Raw genomic sequence first — 20483 nt, forward strand, 5'->3', positions numbered from 1 at the left:
GGCAGAAGGTCCTTAACAAGTCCTGCATGATTGAATTTGGGAGTGGGGAAAATGGTGAGGCCTTTGAAAAGGATTGATACTTCTGCGGGGATAAGGCTTTTGGAGGAAAGATTCATGACTGTGTTACAGGTCTGTTTACCTTCCAGATTCTGTGTGGTAGTGGGAGGGAGTTTTTGAAGGTGGGGTAAATGTAGTAGGTCTGTGAGGCAGGGTTTGTCAGTTATGAGGGGATATGGGGGAGATTTGGAGGTTTTAGTATAGGTGGCTGATAGTGGTAGTCCAAGTTGGGAGTAGGAATTGAACACAGTGGAGAGTTTTTGAGGTGGCATGTTGCTCTAGTTCAGGGAGGGCAACAGTTTCATTGTGTGATATGGGAGTCAGGAATTTGAGATTGCATAATGGGAGAATTTTATGGATGGAGAGGAGGTATTGCAAGAAGGTTTGGGACTGATTGATATGGTTTTGCAGGACTATGTTGGTGACTGGTAAACCACAGGACTGGCAGAATCTGTACAGATGGAGTTCATTGAGGAAGGCATTGTGGCAGCCAGATATGGGTAATTTGATGGTAAGGCCATTTGGGGGGATTCAATTAGCCAAGTAACAACACAGGAACAGAATGTGGGACTGGGTTCTGGCAACAGATAAGGAAACTTTTCTGTATCGACACAGATGGAAGGAGCAAGGATCCATGGGGGGAGGATAAAAATGCATAAAAATACATAAATAATGTAGAAATATGTCCAAAAAATTCGTAAAAATACACCCAATTAGGTGGGAAAAATCACGATAGTATGAGACAGAAGAAGTAAAGGAAAACAAGAATAACTCTGAGGAACCAGGCCAAAAGTGAAAGGTGGAAACCAACTGAAATTGGAGTGAAGACACAAAGAGGTCAAAGAAAAAATAAATAAAAAGGTTGTAATTTGGGTTTCAGGTCAGTGGGTGGATAAGTGTGAGGGGGGACATCAGATCTGACTAGATTAGGTGAAGTTAGTAGTTGTGAACTGGAATAGAGTGGAGAAGGGGGAGGGGGGGGCAGGTGGAAAGGGGTTGATAGGCTGAGATAAAAATTTGTGGGGCACTGGAAGGTATGGGAAATAAAAAGTGAAAATACAGGAGAGTGATGCAGGAAGATTGCTCAATTTGAAGGCATGGGATTAATGATAGCGGGTGTTGTGTGACATGAACTGCTGCAGCAACAATCAGTGCAATCTTGGAGCCATCTATTGTGTGCAGCCAATATAGCTGATACAGTGTGGCTCATAAATAGAGAGTGCTGTGTGGTTTGTAAGGCGACAAGAGAAACACAGGAAAGAAGAAAAAGAAGGAAGGTCACTGAGTATTGTAATGCATTAGAAAATAGTAACAAAGGAGAACAGCACTGGGTTATGGGATGGAAGAAAAGCCATTGGGCAAAATAAAACAATGGAAAATCCAGGATGGAATGTAACAATTTTATGAAACAAATAGTTGTTACTCAGCATATAGTGGAGACACTGAGTTGCAGACAGGCACAAAAAAATGACTGTCAGGAAGTGAACTATCAGCCAAGTCCAAGGTTGGAAATAGACAACACACACACAAACACACACACACACACACACACACACACACACACACACAACCACAGTCTCTGGATGCTGAAGCCAGACTGTGAGCAGCAGCACATGATGTGGGTAAAGAGGACGCTGAGGCAGGGAGGGGGAGGAATAGCAGGTTAGGGGTGAAGGACAGTAACGTGTTGCTTGTTGGAGCCTACAGGGATGAGGTGGAGAGAGGGTAGAGCAGCTATGTGCAGTCGGGAAGTTTGACGAAGTGCAGGGGGGGAGGGGAGGGGGGGGAGGAAGCAGAAAAATAAAAAGACTGTGGGTGTGTTGGCGGAACAGAGAGCTGTGTAGTGCTGGAATGGGAACAGGGAAGAGGCTAGATTCATGTGGACAGCATGCACACCTTCACTTCACTCCTTACTCCCACCTTCGGCTACCACCAATCACAACCTAAACTACAATCTCCAAACATCCCCCACATCCCCTCATAGCTGACAAACCCTGCATTGCAGACCTACTTCATTTGCCCCACCCTCAAAAACTACCCTCGTGACTCAGTATCACCCAGGACAGAGCAACTGAAACACATTCTCCACCAGGGTTTTGACTACCTCTTTTCATGCCCTGAAATGGGGTATGTCCTACCCACTATCCTTCCCATCCCTCCCACAGTGTTATTCCACTGCCCACTGAACCTGCACAATATCCTCATCCATCCCTACAAAGCCTCTGCTCCCAACCCCTTGCCTCATGGCTCATATCCCTGTAATAGACACATAGACATCTTCCCAACACCAAGTACTCCAGTCTGGTTACAAGCATCATCTATCCCATCAAAGACAGGGCTACCTGTGAAACTGTTCATGTGATCTACAAGGTAAGCAGCAGCCTTTCCATGTGGGAATGACAACCAACAAATCATCTGTTCACATGATTGGCCACCAACAAACTGTGGCCAAGAAACAGCTGGACCACCCGACAGCTCAGCACGTCATCCAACATGACATTCTTCATTTCAGTGACTGTTTCACAACCTGTGCTATCTGGATACTTCCCACAAACACCAGATTTTCTGAACTGTGCAGGTGGAACTCTCCTTGCAATATATCCTACATTGCTGTAACCTTTCTGACCTCAGCCTTTGTCAGTCTTTGTTCTTACCCATCTAGCCTCTTCCCTGTTCCCATTCCAGCACTACACAGCCCTCTCTCTATTCCACCAATGTGCCCACAGTCTTACTCTCGTCCCCCCTCCCCCTCCCCTCCACCTCATCCATGTCACACCATCAAACTGCTGCTCACTTTATGTGCTGCTATTCACAATCTAATCTCAACAGCCAAATACTGGGGTCATGTACATGTGAGTTGTGTTCGTGCACACCTGTGTGTGTGTGTGTGTGTGTGTGTGTGTGTGTGTGTGTGTGTGTGTGCGCGCATGCGCACGCGCACACGCTATTTCCAAGCAAAGCCTTGACCGAAAGCTCACTTTCTGACAGTCTTCTTGTTGTGTCTATCTGCCACTCAGCATCTTCACTGTATGGTTAGTAGCAGCTATCCTTTTCATGATATTGTTACATTTCATCCTGGATTTTCCATTGTTTGATATTGTCTTCCGAAACGTTTTTGACAGTTGTTTAAATGATTAATTTTCTCCTTAAAAAGCAGGGTTGCCAAACAGCAGCAGTGTTGGCAACTTTCTCTTTTTGAACTCTGTTAATGCTTGAAAATGATATATGAGTGAATCAGAATGTTTTGAAGAAATGGCTTTTTTGTTTAGTGTGCCACATAAAGGTGTCATGTTAATGTTTCTAGCTTTATTTTCTGCATTTTGATCACATTTAAGCTCATAACAAAATAGTGCCAATTGACATATGGCAATGTTTAGTCTACAATTTCATGGTACACTACCAGTCATTCTGACTTGACATTCTTTTTAACCTGATGCAGCCAGTAGAATAGCTGGGTACAGAACTGGGGCTAACAAACATTGAGGCCAGGGGGATTAATGGATTGTTGTAAGGAATCAGAGATGCTGGTAATTGGTGGAGGGAGATCCAGATGGCACAGACTGTACAGCAGCCATGGAAGTAGAGCATTTGGATGGATTAGAACGTTATGTAACTTGGGTTGGGTGACAGAATTTCATTTTGAGAGGAGTGGAAGGATTATGGATAAGATATGCCCCATTTAGAGGCATGATTATAAACAATCACAGCCCTTTCAAACCACGTCATTAAGTTGTTAAGAGTCTGTAGTGATAATGGGTAATGAGGATGATGCTCTTTTTCAGCTGGTTTGGAGGATTAGAGTCACGTGTGGATATGACATGAGACATCTGTTTGCAGACTACTCTTGGAGGATAGTGCTTGCCTGTGAAGGCCTTAGCAATGTCTTTAGCCTACTGGGCAAGGGGTTGTTTGTTACTGTAGATGGGTGAACAGTCTGCATGAGAGAGATTTTTTGCTATGGATGGGATGCAGTTATTAGAATCAAGGCACTGTTAATGGTTGGCAGTCATGAGATGAGCAGAGCTTCTTATGCATCCACAGAAGATATGGGGGTTGTTGTCCTGATTGGAACAATTAGCTATCTGTCAACAGCTGTGCCAAACTGAGACTTAAACCTAGGCCTCAGATATTTTTTGCGACCGTTCTACCAATTATGAATGTTTAATGATCAGAAAAGAGGAATGATTACCAACTAAAATATCACTGACAAAAAAGTTTAAAACATTAACTTGGAAAATAAACAAAGTAAACATGTCATGAATAGAAAAGTAGTTTAGTTTGTGAAGAAATTATTTACCCATATTTCCAAAGTTGCCTCTAGGTGTACTGTCCAGAAGCTCATTGAAAAGATTCCATGATCCCTCTGCACAGTCATCTCTAATCCGTTCCCTTGTGAGAGATCCATTCTTAAAACTGAAGCAAAACAAACAGTAAGTAAATGAATGACAACCAAGTTCATAGTAAATAGAAGCAGTCTACAACATATCACTAAAAATTTTTTTGCAGCAATGAGATGAGTCCAGTGAAAGTACATCTAGTGCAATGACATAAAAATTCATGTGTTCAAAATTACATCATGTGTTAGCTAACATTGCCAGTGAATGAGTATTTTATTCATTGATTTATGTGTTTGCTAACATCACCAGTAAATGAGTATTTTATTTTTTCCTTTTTTTATCAAGTTCCATGCAACCATGCTACCCAAAGCTACTTGGTCATGGAACGAGTTTATTGTCGGTTGATTTGAAAATATATAAACAAAGAATAAATAAAACATAACAAAATTTGTGAGAGATTAAATAAACAGCATATTAGACAGAAGTACCAAATTACTGCAAAGGACTCCCGAAGAGAGTAGAAGGAGCATGCCACAAGGAAACCTGTCATCTTAGATTCAAAGACTTGGGGTTTACCACCAACTTATCAAAAATAAAACCTGTTAAACATTTCATTTCTGTCAGTACAATGCTTAATGAGTGTTATCTCAGTGTATATCATTTTTCTGTTTAGTGTTCACTGAATGAATGTTGCAGTTTCTTCTGGTTGGGTCAGTATTGTAAACAGCAAATCCTGTAGTGGAATATATGTACAGGGATTGCCTTAGTATTCTGTGACACCTGAACAGTGGCCTACATGAAGTTCACGAATGACAACACAGTTCAGTCTGACTGCCCACTTTGGGATAAGAATATTCTCCGTGAGTGCACAGAACTTCCCCAAAATATAACACCATACAAGATAACAGAGCAAAAGTAAACAGGCCTTTGTGTTTCATTTTCAAAGACAGTGGAAATTATTCTTGCTGTAAAGACAGCAGCATTCAGTTTCTGCAGAACATCTTCAATGTGACACTTTCAATAAAGCCTTCCACCTAGCCCCAGTTCTAAGAATTTAAAATGGTCTGCTTTGCTGATTGTATGACCAAGTTGGGACAGTAAAATTTTGTTTTTACAAGAGTTCAGTGTCAGAAACTGTATGCATTGCAATTTGTTGCAGTTAAGCATTAACATGTTCTGCAAAAGCCAGACCCTATTAACTACCTTGCTTATATTACACTGCATGTTTTTCATAATAATGCAGAAGTACTAGGAGGACATTTCCCTCCCTCCCTCACACACACACACACACACACACACACACACACACACACACACACACACTTTTCTCTAATCCCATAAAGTTCCAACTTACACAAAAGTATTGCATGATCCACATAATTAAATGTTTTGTTAAATCAAAGAAAATAGCTACTGTCCTCAGCCTAGCTCTTACCACTGCTAGTGCCTCACATACAAAAGAATACGTTACATTTCCTGGGCATACTCCTTTCCAGAAGCCAAACTATAAGTTTGACAGCAAATTGTGTGTACTGATCTGTGGCACTAATCTCTTCTGTACTTTCTTCTCGGATATTTTTGTTAACACTAGTAGCAAAGGAAAATTTCTAAGTTATCTTTTTAATCATTTTATAAAGTGTTTTCACTAATGACAGTTTTAGTCTTTCGGGAAACTGACAGCTAGAATTTCTTCCAAAGTGTTGTCAAATGGTATTGTTTCTCATCAATGAGTGAAACAATTAATTGCAATTAATAAATAGCATTGACCGTCTGACAGAGGTAGCAATCACTATGTCGATGTACATACACACAAATTGTGTCATCAGATCTGGAAAATCTCCTTCTGGTGCATGCACATGATCTTGCTGCACTGATACTTTTGCCATACAAAACATTTTGAAAAGGAAAGTTGATGATTTAATCCCAGAGTGTCTTTGTGTGCAGTTGTTGTTGTTCAGTCTAAAAGCATAGATGTGTGGCTTGTGATTGGTAAAAATTGTGAACTCTCTGGCTGCCAACTGGGGGAAGGGGGTGGGGGCAAGTACTTGATTGATTCATAAATACAATAAAGTCTTGATCGTAAGTGCTCCACTTTTGCTGTGAAGGTGCAAGCTTCTGTGAAAAGAAGGCAAGTGGTTGCCAAGCACCATCAACTAGCTGTTGTAATGCAGCACCAATAGCAGTCTGGCTAGCATCTACCACCAATGCAAGAGGTGCGACCATAGTGGGGTGTGCCAGGACTGTGGTATTTGCTATGCTTTGCTTTGTTGCTTCAGAGCCATGGCTCATCTCGTCTGTTCATTGGCTCAGAGAATTCCCCGTAGCTTTAGGTTCAGAAAGTGCTTTACTTAGTGGTTCTTGCAACTTGGCCAAGCCAGGCTGATGATGCAGGTAAAGATTTAGCAGTCCTAAAAAGAATATACTTTCCTAATGGTTATATCCTTGAAATTTTCATGATAGCTTCTACTTTGTCTGGAAGCAGTGGTCACCCTGCTGATGAAATCAGATGGCCCAAAAAGTAATCTGTGCTTAACCAAATACACACTTGGCAGTGTTTAATAGCATATTATGTTGTTCTAAGTGTTTAGAGACTTCCACCAAGTGTTGCTGGTGCTGTTTAGCAGTGGTTGGAAGACGAGAATGGCATCTAGGTAGGCTAAACAAAATGACAATCCTTGCAGCATGGAGGCAATAACTGTTTACGAAGACTACGCAGCATTGCATAGACCAAATGTCATGAATAGACACTTGAACAAGCCAAATGGCATGATTATGGATGTTTTCAGGATGTCCTCATCTGCATCAGGAATTTGCTTGAAAGCCTTTGCAAAGTTTAGCACACTAAACCCAGCCACACCACAGAGAGCATATTCATAATCTCTTAACATGGGAACTGGATATCTATTGGGCACTGTCCTTGCATTCAGTGCATGATAATCATCACATGGCTGCCACATGCCATGCTCCTTATGTACGAGGCACGGAGTTCATGACCACAGACTGCTAGAAGGCTGAATAATACCTTCTTTGAGCATACAGTTAAATTCTGCCTTTGCAATAGCCAGACAGTCAGGACCCGATCACCTAGGTCTGCACTGATTTACCTCTCTTGAAGTGCCTGGAGGACGTATTATAGCTGTCAACTGTTCATGTACTCAGCATATTTGCAACTTGCCATCTGGACAAACTTGGCACTGTGTATCACTCCACTGCATTGGCATCCAGCACTTGTAAAGCCTGAGATGCTGTTGGCAAGTCTTGAATTCATCACATCTAGTACCAGATGATAATGCACATGAAGTCTGCTCCAATTATGGGTCCCGTGCAGTCAGCAACGGCGAAATTCCAAGGGGAAGGCATGGCGCAGACCCAATTCCAACACAATAAGTTGACTGCCGTAAGTCACTTTGGATGAATTGTTTCCTGCAGAGAGACAGAATGAAGTCCATTTTATGTACTGTAAGGTACATGGATAAATACACAAGTTTTAACCAATCCAGATGAAATTTTGTCCTGTCATCTGAGACGCCGTGACTGTGATTGGCAATTGGATGTGTCTATGTCCAACTGCCACTGGCATTTGGGTAAGCATAATGTGATGTACATTTTTGCGTCTCATCTCCAAACTCCTTTGATATCAGAGAAAAGAAAGTGGCTGCACTGTGGCATTTGGGGCCAAGGAGACAGTGCAGGTACAACTGCACGATCTCTTGCAATAGCATCCCCTGCCACTGCTGGAGCAGTGACAAGCCAGCAGTTAATTAACTTTTCTAGTCAGAGCTTTGATCATGTCTGCAAGGCAGATGTAAGCTGCATGAGTCACCTTGGATGACATAGCACTGTTGCAAGGCACTGCCACTACATTTATCTATGCCATCATTATTGGAACTTGTGTCATCTCAGGTAGGTCCATGATGGTGGCTAATGGCATTTCTGTCTGAGACACTACTATAGATTTCACCTGGGCTAGAAGAAAGCTACCACAAAGTACACAGCAAGGTATTAGGTAAAATGCCTGCATCAACTTTAAGGCGTAAGTGCCTGAGATATTGTGATGGTTTTCTGTCATCGATTTCGTCTTGTATTTGGTCTTGTCACATGCACTCTTCTTATGAAGCAGAAATCCTGCAAATTAATTTGACATTATTTTGTCAAGAGAATCTCACTCAGGAGGTGCAGTTATTACATCTTCAACTTCAGCTGCATGATGATTATCGAGCTGGCTGATCAGTAAGGCAAATTCATAGTTATTCTGTCATAATAAAAGCTTGCTTCTGCCTGGGTGAACCATAATGCACAATTAAGTGGCCACAATGGAGGAAATCTCACAGTGAGTTGTGATACTGGAGGTTCTTCAGTGGCCATTGTGTCTTGCTTGTGTGAAAATTCCTTATTCACTCTTAAAAGTTAGTCCTGCTTTTTCTGATTATATAGACTGAACATGTAGGTGTCAGCCAACCAAACAACTGTAACTGAATGCTCAAGATACTCAGCCAATTCTACAAAATATAAACCCCAGTGTAGCACAAAGAAATAACATTTGTTATCTAATAAACAAAGAACAGAGACTTGAGACTAAACCCAGTCTGCTCAAACACTGCACTTGATGTGTGCATTTAAAGTTGGCAGTGTAACAGTTTAATAAGTGAAAAACGTGAAGTGTGAGGACTAGGCATGGGGTGCAAACCAGTCACAGCCCAGTGGTCACTGTCTGTTATGACGTCGAAGTTCACACATTGTTAGGCTTTGTTTTGTATGAACATAAGCAATATGTGTTTCTACCACATGCTTATCCTGCCCATGAAGTTGTGGAACAAAAATTAAAAACTTTGGGAATTAGTACAAGAATGGTAGTAAGTAAGGGAGTGTTACTGCAAAAGCTGAAAGATGTAGATGTGAGCTTAATGGTTCATCTTGCTTTGCAGAGTTATGCCCAGATATTTAAACAACAAGAGTGTGTCAAGCAGGACACTAGTAATACTGTATCTGAACATTACAGGGTTGATCATCCACATTAACTTACATTTTTCCACATTTAGAGCTAGTTCCACTCATCACACCAAATGGAAATTTTGCCCCAGTCACCTTATATCTTCTTACATTCACTCAATTTCGACACCTTACTGTGCACCAAGGCATCATCAGCAAACATTCGCAGGATGCTGCCCACCATGTCTGCCATATCATTTATATATAGAGAGAACAACAGTGGTCCTATCACACTTCTCTAGGGCACTCCAGATGATACCCTTGCCTCTGATGAACCCTCACCACTGAGGGGCAAGACACTGGGTTCTATTACTTAAGAAGTCTTCAAGCCACTCACATATCTGTGAACTTATTCCGTATGCTCTTAGCTACATTAACAGCCTGCAATGGGGCACCATGTCAAATGTTTTCCAGAAATCTAGAAATAAAGAATCTGCCTGTCACCCTCCGTCCATTGTTCACAGTATATCATGTGAGAAAAGTGCAAGCTGAGTTTTACACAAGTGATGCTTTTTAAAACCATGTAGAGTACTGTTTGTAAAATCAAACTGGGGTTGCATCCAAGCTTGGTGGTAATGCACTGAAAGCTGGGGCAACAGAAGTAAATACAACCTACCCAGACAAAGTATATAATTCAGGATGAAACAGTAACAAAACATAAAAACACAGTACCAGACACAGAATTTATGTTTGATCATTACACATGTTTCATCTGTACAAAATACATGAGTCATTTGCTGTAGCACAAGTAACATGAATATCTTACCCCAAGTAGCCCCTGGCATATATAGAATGGCTGGCAGTTGGGAGCAGTGGGGTGAAAATCCCCATTCAGTCATCCTGTCATTTGACCAAATCCTTTGATGCCAAAGCATGAACAGTATTACAATGCTTTTCTATGAAGGCTGCGTTGTCAACAGAAAGTCAATGCATAATTCCTTCCCATTCTAATCTCTGATTTAACCTACCTGCAGTCTCCCTATGCACCTCTATCACAGATCATCCATTACATGATGTCTCAATGTCATTCAAATAAGTCAGAAGACCAGAAATGTTCTTTTACTTTCCGTTACATAGAGTTGTTGCAAGTGCTTAGTTGCATCACTGGTTTTTATGTATTAAATCTGTACTTCTATGGTAAAAACACATTAAAATTTCTTGACATTTTCTTGAATTTGTTGACTTGTTTGTCAATTTCTCTGATTTATGAAAACCAACATAATATTCATTCAGCTTACATATTCCAAGACTGAGTCCCTTCATGTATGATTTCTTGAATTATTGTTTTTGCTATAACCTAGTAGATGACACAAATATCAATTTTCATTCCTTGATTCAAATAATTGACACTTGAATGAACAATACAGATACAGAAATGACTCAAAACATTACTTATCTTTCAGAAAGTACCCTTCTTCTAGATAACTAATACAGAAAACACATATACCTCCACAGTTACAGCGTTGCAGCTGACTACATTGCACTGTGACTGCAGTTTGACTGTTGAGTAACAGTCCTGATACAATGTAGTTGTCTGGGACAATATTGTGGTGGTGGTGGTGGTGGTGGTGGTGTGTGTGTGTGTGTGTGTGTGTGTTTTCTGTTAGCTCTGTAAACGTAAATCATCCAAAAGCTCAGCAACATTTTCAGTTTTGTTTAAATGCCTACAAGGCACTCAATGCCCCAATTGTGTGAGTTGTTACTTTTACACCTCACATTATTTATATTCCACTAAAAACTTTCAGTTACTTCATTTCATTTTAAAAATGGTTGTTCCAACAGTATAGCAAAATATAAGTTGCTCACTTCAATACTTTTAACAAAATTTTTGATATCATATAACAGTTATTGTGTTAAAAATATAAGAGAAAAAGGCAGCTCAGATCACTATAGTTAACACATAAATAAATAATGTGATCTGGACTGCCTTTTTCATTATACTATTTAATCAAAATGTATTACCACAGCAGTGCCATATACTCCTCGCTGTTGAGTGGATTGCAGAGAACATGGCCATAAGGAAGGGTGTGTGGCTTTTCTAACCACAGGATTAGTGTGTCACTTGTGCCAAGACTTACGACGACGTCATTTTTAGTTTGTCGCATTCCTATAAATAAAAATAAACCTTAAAAACATAATAAGTATTTTGAAAAAAAAAAAAATGGTGAGTTTTTAAAGAGTATAAATCTTTCTGACAGAATAAAACTGTCTTCCAGGCAGAGGCTCAAACCTGAATCTTTGTATTTTTACTGCCTTCAATTGTGAAAGGCAAATATTATTCAAGTCTCAGTCTTAGGTACAGTTTTAAACACAAAAATACATTCATAGAAATTTGCCTACACCACGGAACAAAATGGAAACACGGGGGAAAAAATTATCTTCTATTAGGAAAGAATTTTAATCTCCACAATAATAGTGCGCAGAAATTGCTTTAGTTAACAGAGAAGTAGAACGTAATGTGCTTGCAGGTGGTTTAAGGTCATAATTTGTGAGGTGACACTGACTAATTGTTGAAATACCATTTCTCATGTAATCTTTGTTACAGTCTACATGTAAATTACTCAGTTATAGATGTAGTTATATTTGTCAAGAATGTTATTTGAAGAAGTGGTACACATACAAAAAATTGTAATTGTCTCACTCGACTGTACACCAGGAACTCATTAAAAAACTTTCACAGACAAACTCAATACACTTATATCATTAGTTTCAAGATACACACATCACAAAGCTTTCATAACCGGTGACATTACCATAAACATAAGGGAAAAAGAGAGAATGTATCTTACAATAAATTCATTTAATCTCTACTGCACCCATGAACAACCCACAAGGCAAGGAGATTGCTTAGGCATAGCAACCAATGAGCATAGATATTATGTAGAATGTAGGGTGATTAAATTAGGAATATCATAAAGGGCCAAGTCTAAATATACGAGTGCCATTCTCTGAATGTACCAAAAGTTTTCTAAAGTATAGAATACTAAATAAAAATAAGACTGAAAATGTTGTAAGGGAACTACAATTAGTGGACTTTTCCTGTAAACTGACCACTGAAAAAACTATTGATGATTGCATCACTTTGTTTCTGAACATTTTTCAATGCACGCTAAATAGCAACTGACCAAACACCTGCAAGAAAAATATTAATGACACTAAATGTGACCACAAAATACTAAAATATGGTATAATTTGAGACTGAATAAAATAAGAATGCTACTTCTTATAGCTAAAGACAGCTCTATTAAAAGGGGTGAAGTTAATACACAAAACTCAAACAAGTCTACAAAACTGATATTAAAACAGCCAAATGTGAAGCAATTGACAGCTACATTTTGAATTCTAGAAACAGTAGCACAGGAGCATGGAATGTCATTAAACGGTGAAATAAACCAATGTAAAAAAAGACAATACCATTCCCATAGGCTCAAATGCATTAAATTAATACTTTGTAACTGTACAGGCTGTCATCATTCAAGCTGCAACAACAGCTCAGTTGCTGAGACACTTCTACCCCAAGAAAAAAAATATAAATACGTTACTGTAGTCTAAAATTACACCACATAATATTAGCAAAGCAAATAACAAGCTTGGAAATTCTTTCCAACAATGGACTATTATGGAATGAGCAATTTCGTCATAAAGAACATCACAAATGAAATTAAAATGCTGTTGCTTTATCGAGCCATCAGAATTGTGGCAGATGGTACTTTCCCTCAAACACTTAAAATAACTGCTACCTGTTGGTGTTTCAGAAAGGAGAAACACACCTCTCTAGTAAGTATAGACTAATCTCAATTCTCCAATTGTACCAAAAAAGAATAGGAAGCTTTTTATACAAAAATAAATATGCAACAATTTTGAAAATAATGAGTTACTGATTGCAAACCAACTTGGCTTTAGACCAAATCTGTCAACAGTAAAAGCAGTAGGGTATCTGTTCCATATTATGTTTGATAGTCTTGTTAAGTGATGAGCTACTTATGCTATGTTTCACCTACAGACTTTGGCAAAGCCCTGGATTAGATGTCACATGAAACTATATCAATAAAATTACCTCACTATGTCATAAGAGATACATTATTAAGCATATTTAGAACCAAGAACAGTTATTGAAAATAAAATAAATGATTTCTCAAATCACATAGTATGTGAAAATGTGCTGCATGCTGACGACATCACACAGATAGCGATAGCGACAGGTGAAAACTTACAAAATGTTCAAAATTACAACAGAGAAATAACTGAGATGACAAATCTGGGTTCTGGCCAACCAGTTGTCCATTAAGAAACATAAACAGAAGAACTTTATCTCAGTCTCAGAGTAATGAACACTGACAATAAGAATGTGAAATTACTTGGACTGGATCAATAAAAAAACTGTTGTGGGATGCACATAAATTACTTAAGCAGCAAACTAGCAAAGAGTATATTTTTTGTTGCCAGTACATAAATTAAGACAATATGTCAGTAACAGTCTGCTACTATACTCTTATTATGTGTTCTTTCACTCAAATCTGCAATATGAAATACCGTTGCGGGGAAATGCACTAGATTCGAATTACAGTGTATTCTAGTTTTGTCTCCAAGGAAGATTTGCAGAAGTCATTTCAGATCACTTAACATTATGATAGTCCCCAACTTTTAGTTCTATAGGTCTCCAATTTGTGCCAAAGAAAATTAAAACAAACTGAGACAAGAAATAATGTTCTTTTGCACAATACAAGAAATAGTCACATGAGAGATTTACCATACCCAACACTTTCTCACATACATAGTAGCCATATACATATGAGACTAAAATTCTGTAACACATTGCTAAATTGACTCCCTTACACATGTTTAAAAAGGTTTTAGAGACTTTATTAAAAGAGCAAGAATTTTACAAGTTGGTGAATTCATGGATAGTGTTTTTCATGAATAGTGCTTTGAGTAGCTGTACTTTTCAGTAAAATCATATCTAAATAATCATACAATTAAAATTAGAATTGTGCATTTATCCACCAGTAAATAAGTATATTAGTATTATTGCTTAAAGAAGCTATAAGTAATTGTAAATGTAGGTTATTAATATGTAAATGCAAGTAATTGATATACAATTTTAATTATGCAATCAATATAATGGAAGGAAACATTCCACGTGGGAAAAATTATATATAAAAACAAAGATGAGGTGACTTACCGAACAAAAGCGCTGGCAGGTCGATAGACACACAAACAAACACAAACACACACACAAAATTCAAGCTTTCGCAACAAACTGTTGCCTCATCAGGAAAGAGGGAAGGAGAGGGGAAGACGAAAGGAAGTGGGTTTTAAGGGAGAGGGTAAGGAGTCATTCCAATCCCGGGAGCGGAAAGACTTACCTTAGGGGGAAAAAAGGACAGGTATACACTCGCACACACGCACATATCCATCCACACATACAGACACAAGCACTTTGCTTGTGTCTGTATGTGTGGATGGATATGTGCGTGTGTGCGAGTGTATACCTGTCCTTTTTTCCCCCTAAGGTAAGTCTTTCCGCTCCCGGGATTGGAATGACTCCTTACCCTCTCCCTTAAAACCCACTTCCTTTCGTCTTCCCCTCTCCTTCCCTCTTTCCTGATGAGGCAACAGTTTGTTGCGAAAGCTTGAATTTTGTGTGTGTGTTTGTGTTTGTTTGTGTGTCTATCGACCTGCCAGCGCTTTTGTTCGGTAAGTCATTTTAATTATGCATTTATACATAATGTGTAAACAAGTACTCCAGTACCCACACATAGACATTAACAAGTATACCAGTAATCTGCATTGTACTCTACTTATACATGCTTTTATTTTCTGATAAAGCTATTGTATTAACTGTACTTTACAGGCTGGCAAGGCCAATTGTATCAAAATGCACTGTACAGCTGATAATAAACATTGTAAAATGTTAAAAGTAAAACCACAATATTTTTTTTTTTTTTTTTTTTTTTTTTGTATATTGAATCCTTAAGTGGCACATTAGGAATGGTCAGGTAAGGAAAACGAAAAGCATGTTCTCCATCAACAAAAAGCAAATCTTATTGTCTACAGGAATTATTTAGTTACTTTCATGTTCCATAGACCATTCATTTCCAAATTGCTCTTTGTCAGACTTTTGGCATCATTGGGTAAGGGATTAAAATTTTTGGTAGCAGCAGGGTGCACATCTTTCTGTGCAACAGACAATCTTAATGTGGAATAATGAGTGTCATTTTTCTTCTGGTATTGTCATTATGTACGTCGTTGTTCCATTTGAGTTGTAGAGGGTTAGTTACAACAAACTTTATGAGGAAATAAATATACTGTAAGCAGCAGTCAAAATGCCTAACTCCTAAAAAGGGTGTCTACAAGATGATTGTGGATGGGGACCACATTTTATTGTTACAGCACATTTTTGAGCAATGATAACTTTCTTTCCTAAGTGTGAGTTGCCACAAATTATTCCATATGACATTATTGAATGAACATATGGGATGTGTGTTGATTTACTGATTTGTCTTTCCCCAAGATTTGCAATGATTTCAAGTGTCACATTTTTCATTGATGTAGTACCTTTGGTGTGCGGAAGGTGTTAATATGTTTTGCCTCTCTGAAATTGCAAAATTCTTCTGTTGTCCTGTGCATGTTTGGATTGATCACAATGCAACTGAAGACTAGAAATTAAAAAAATCCTCTAAATGCCATAATCATAAAATGGGGAACATGATTTTTAAGACTACGAGGTAATTAATAGTCATAATTTCAGTGTAATGTGTTTTATTTGAAAGTTAAGCATAACATGGATCTCGTTTCCAAATCAACTTATGAACATTATATTGTAATATCATGAAAAACTTACTGAAAGTGGACATTCAACAAAAGGCTCTAAGTTCCACAGTTCAGTACTCAGCACAAAGTAGTAAAGAGAACAAGTGAATGAAACAAAAGCTTTCTTATTCATACACAAAAAATTCACCACGTAACGCTTTCGTAAAACCATTTGAGTCATCATGTGTCTGGTGTAGCATCATATCAGTCAAATCTTTCTTCTTTTCTTGAGATACATGGCTTTTAACACCTAGGGCACATAGTTGATTTTTCTTGAAGTCCTGTGCTTGTAAACATTTTTTGAATAGTGATATCTTTCCAGCCTCATTTCATGGGGCTTATGTTTGCCCAATCACAGCCACTATACTTTGGAAATGTTTAGTTTTGTTGTTTTTGTATTACAATTTGCCACTTTCTTGAAATCTAAGGCGTCAGATACATTCATGTTACTGTTGATAAATGGCTTTATTTGTGTAAATTCCTTTACATTATCTGGAACAATACACCTGGTAATTTTCTTTTCTGAATAACAGTGAAATCCCTGTCACAACTTAAATGGAGTGATCTGATATGAGGAACTTGGGGTTTATTTTTTCAAAAACATCTGTTATAACTAGGTACATCCAAAATCATGTGCACATCATTATTATCAGCTATATGGACACTGAAGTTGTAAATGAAAGTTGTGTGAGGTAAAACAGTAGACTATGAGTCAAAGTTGGAATGAACAGCACTTGCAAATCAATGAATTCTGTACAGATAACAATGCTAGGCTTCTAGGATTAATTTTGGTCACACTTCACCATATCTTTAGTATCTCCACCAGTGCACACTACAATGGAGGCAGATGAGCTGGTGCACAAAGCACAGCAGAATAGTGTGGAAATCTGCCATGGAGAACGTACATGACACATAGTATGGATAGATATACTGGCTGTTTACCTTGCGGACAGTAAGCCAGGCGGGGCAGTTCTAATGCTAAGTTCAACGACCGTAGACCTAGACTTGTGCTTTATATTGAGTGTTGTTGCTGAGTGCTCTATCATCAACCTGGTGCAGCCATGTGCAGGGTTTATCCCCGTGTCTCTATGTGGTTTCAGAAATTTCTGCTTCTCTCAGATTAACTTGCACAGCAAGTTTTTATTTTTCTTAAGGCAGTTCTGTTCCCCATCATTATTGAGCCACTGTTGGCCCATGAAGTACCTGCACCAACAGTGTGATGTAGCTCCATTGTCATGCTTTTGCTGGTACCAAAGTGCCAAAGTGGCAATGAAGGACATTCTTACATGCAATGAAGGACATTCTTACAAGTGAGAAACCCCTAGTTTTTGTTTCCATTTTACCATTGTTAATTTTGGGCCACCATGGACTCAGCATTTCTGCAATTCAGGCAGGAATAGTTGCACGCACACAAGGAACAGCAACAGGGGCAGATGCAGGTGCTGATGAACCAGAGTGTGAATTTGGTTTGCACTCTTGCCAATGGAACATTAGGTGCCTTTTGTGCATTCTTCTTCCATGTCCCTGATGCTGTTGATCAGCTTCAATCAGTCTACAGAGATGTGGGAGAATTACCTGGACCAGTTCTTGCTGCACTGCCAGTAACACCACTTTTCTGTTGTGCAGCCACTTGGGTTCATTTGAAGCTGTTCAAAATTAAAGAACTCCATTCACCTTGAGAAGCTCCCCTTTCTCATTTGCTAATGCAGTATTTCAGACATCAGACCAATGTGGCGGTAGAACAGCCGCAGTTTAACCCGAATATGCGGCCTGGATCACAGTAAACCATGAGTCAGCCATCAGACACCCGTGCGTTTTCTCTGGATTCTGGGACCATCCCCTATGTTCAATATGGGTCACCCCAGTGTATTTTGCTGACAGTGGTTGTGGAGCAGCAGCCAGTAGAATGTCAAGCAGACATTGGAGCAACAGTCAGCCACATTAACTTAGATACTTACAGCCTTTTGGAGTGCCAAGAGTAGCAATGACTGCTATGTCAGGTTGTGCCTTATAGTGAACTGAGTCTTCCTCTGTGGGGACAATTCTCCATCTCTATGCATTATAAAAAAATTCAGGATAGCAACTTACATTGTTAATGGCATCACTATTGGTGTAAAATACACACATCAAAAAAAGTTTTGCATCATCCTGGTTCCCAAACTCCTGAAGACAGATGTTGACTGTGGATATTGTATCACAGACACAGTCTCTTTCACTGTTCAGAGATGTCACTAAACCCACCTAAAGATGTAAACAACCATACATGAGCAGCGCCTATTAGATGGAGGGGGTCTGACAGCCAATCAGTTCCAGTCATTACACCAGGAAGGAGGTACATGGCTCATGTTGTCTGTAGTTCAATCATGCCTAGATGGCCAATACTGAGGTTCGATCACGTCTGCATTGTTACATTCTGCCTTGAAGGGCTCTCAACAAGGGAAGTGTCCAGGCATCTCAGAGTGAACCAAAGCGATGTTGTTCAGATATGGAGAAAATACAGAGAGACAGGAAGTGTCGATGACATGCCTCACTCAGGCCACCCAAGGGCTACTACTGCAGTGGATGACCACTACCTATGGATTATGGCTCGGGGGAACCCCGACAGCAATGCCACCATGTCGAATAATGCTTTTTGTGCAGTCACAGGACATCATGCTACAACTCAAACTGTGTGCAATATGCTGCATGATGTGCAACTTCACTCCTGACGTCCATGGCGAGGTCCATCTTTGCAACCATGACACTATGCAATGCAGTACAGATGGGCTCAACAACATGCTGAATGGACCATTCAGGACTGATATCATGTTCTCCTCACCGATGTGTGTCGCATATGCCTCCAACCAGACAATCGTCAGAGATGTGTTTGGCGGCAACCCAGTCAGGCTGAACAACTTAGACACACTGTCCAGTGAGTGCAGCAAGGTGGAGGTTCCCTGCTGTTATGGGGTGGCATTACATGGGGCCGACGTATGCTGTTGGTGGTCATGGAAGGTGCCGTAACAGCTGTACGATATGTGAATGCCATCCTCCGACCAAAAGTGCAACCATATCGGCAGCATATTGGCGAGGCATTCATCTTCATGGGTGACAATTCATGCCCCCATCGTGCACATCTTGTGAATGACTTCCTTAAAGGATAATGACATCGCTTGACCAGAGTGGCCAGCATGTTCTCCAGACATGAACCCTATCGAACACGCCTGGGGTAGATTGAAAAGGGCTGTTTATGGATGATGTGACCCCACCAACCACTCTGAGGGATATACACTGAATCGCCTTTGAGTGGGACAATCTGTACCAACAGTGCCTTGATGAACTTGTGGATAGTATGCCAAGACGAATAAAGGCATGGATCAATGCAATAGGACGTGCTACTTGGTATTAGAGGTACTGGTGTGTACAGAAATCTGAACCACCACCTCTGGAGGTGGTACAACATGCAATGTGTGGCATTCATGTGCAATAAAAAGGGTAGAAATGATGTTTATGTTGATATCTATTTCAATTTTCTGCACAGGTTCCACAACTCTCAGAACTGAGGTGATACAAAACTTTTTTGATGTGCGTATTTTTAGGCTCGACATCTTCTTTGCTTTTGGCTTCCAGATAGTTGACAAAGTGCATTTAGTTCTTCAGTCCATGCCTTTTCTTGATTCGGACTTCGTACTGCAGTCATACAGCCCACTGTTTGAGAATATTTTGGGCTGGGCATAAAATTTTGAGACTTATATTTCTCTTAAGGCATCAGCAGTACCTAAATGTTGCATCCTATTTCATTGAGTCAATGTGCCACCCCTTTGATGGTGATACAGAAGCCCAAGAGCGCCATGTGCCTTTGTTGAAATTTTAAACAGACGGTCAATGTGCATTGTGCCACAGATTCTTATCCAATTCTGTGGTTAGTAGAGCTGTTGGCAAAGATGTTGGGGGAACCAGTATTTCTCACCTACCTGCAGTTTCCATTGCACACAGTCTTTGGGTCTTCCTCTGTACTCAACCCCTTTGGCTATATCAATTTAATTGATTGCCTTTTGGAATCTTGTCCATGCTTGTAATTTGTCAACAGCATTTGGAACACCTGATTCAGGGCATTCTCTGTTTCAGCAATGATCTTGGTGTCATCTGGGTAATGGACTCCGCAAGAAAGGAGCATTTATGAAACATTCATTGGTTTTACACAGCCTTGTGGAGAATGGCCTTCATTGCAAGCTGGGAAAGTATAGATTTTTTTCTCCAAGGATGCATTTTTTGGGATATGTGCTTAAAAAAGATGGCTTCATCTCT

General features: G+C 39.6%; 1 protein-coding gene across 1 annotated transcript in view; it reads right to left on the reverse strand.

The window, feature by feature from the left end:
* The window catches only part of LOC126416806 (xylulose kinase-like), a 137562-nt gene that overhangs the window by 28859 nt on the left and 88220 nt on the right, over positions 1-20483 (reverse strand). Inside the window, exons 8-9 of the mRNA XM_050084680.1 lie at positions 11346-11490; positions 4355-4470 (exon numbers count right to left, since the gene is read on the reverse strand). Coding sequence (XP_049940637.1) covers positions 4355-4470; positions 11346-11490 — 261 coding nt within the window. The remainder of the gene's footprint in view (positions 1-4354; positions 4471-11345; positions 11491-20483) is intronic.

Source organism: Schistocerca serialis, chromosome 8 (assembly GCF_023864345.2).
Source record: "Schistocerca serialis cubense isolate TAMUIC-IGC-003099 chromosome 8, iqSchSeri2.2, whole genome shotgun sequence".
Taxonomy (NCBI): Eukaryota; Metazoa; Arthropoda; class Insecta; order Orthoptera; family Acrididae; genus Schistocerca; species Schistocerca serialis.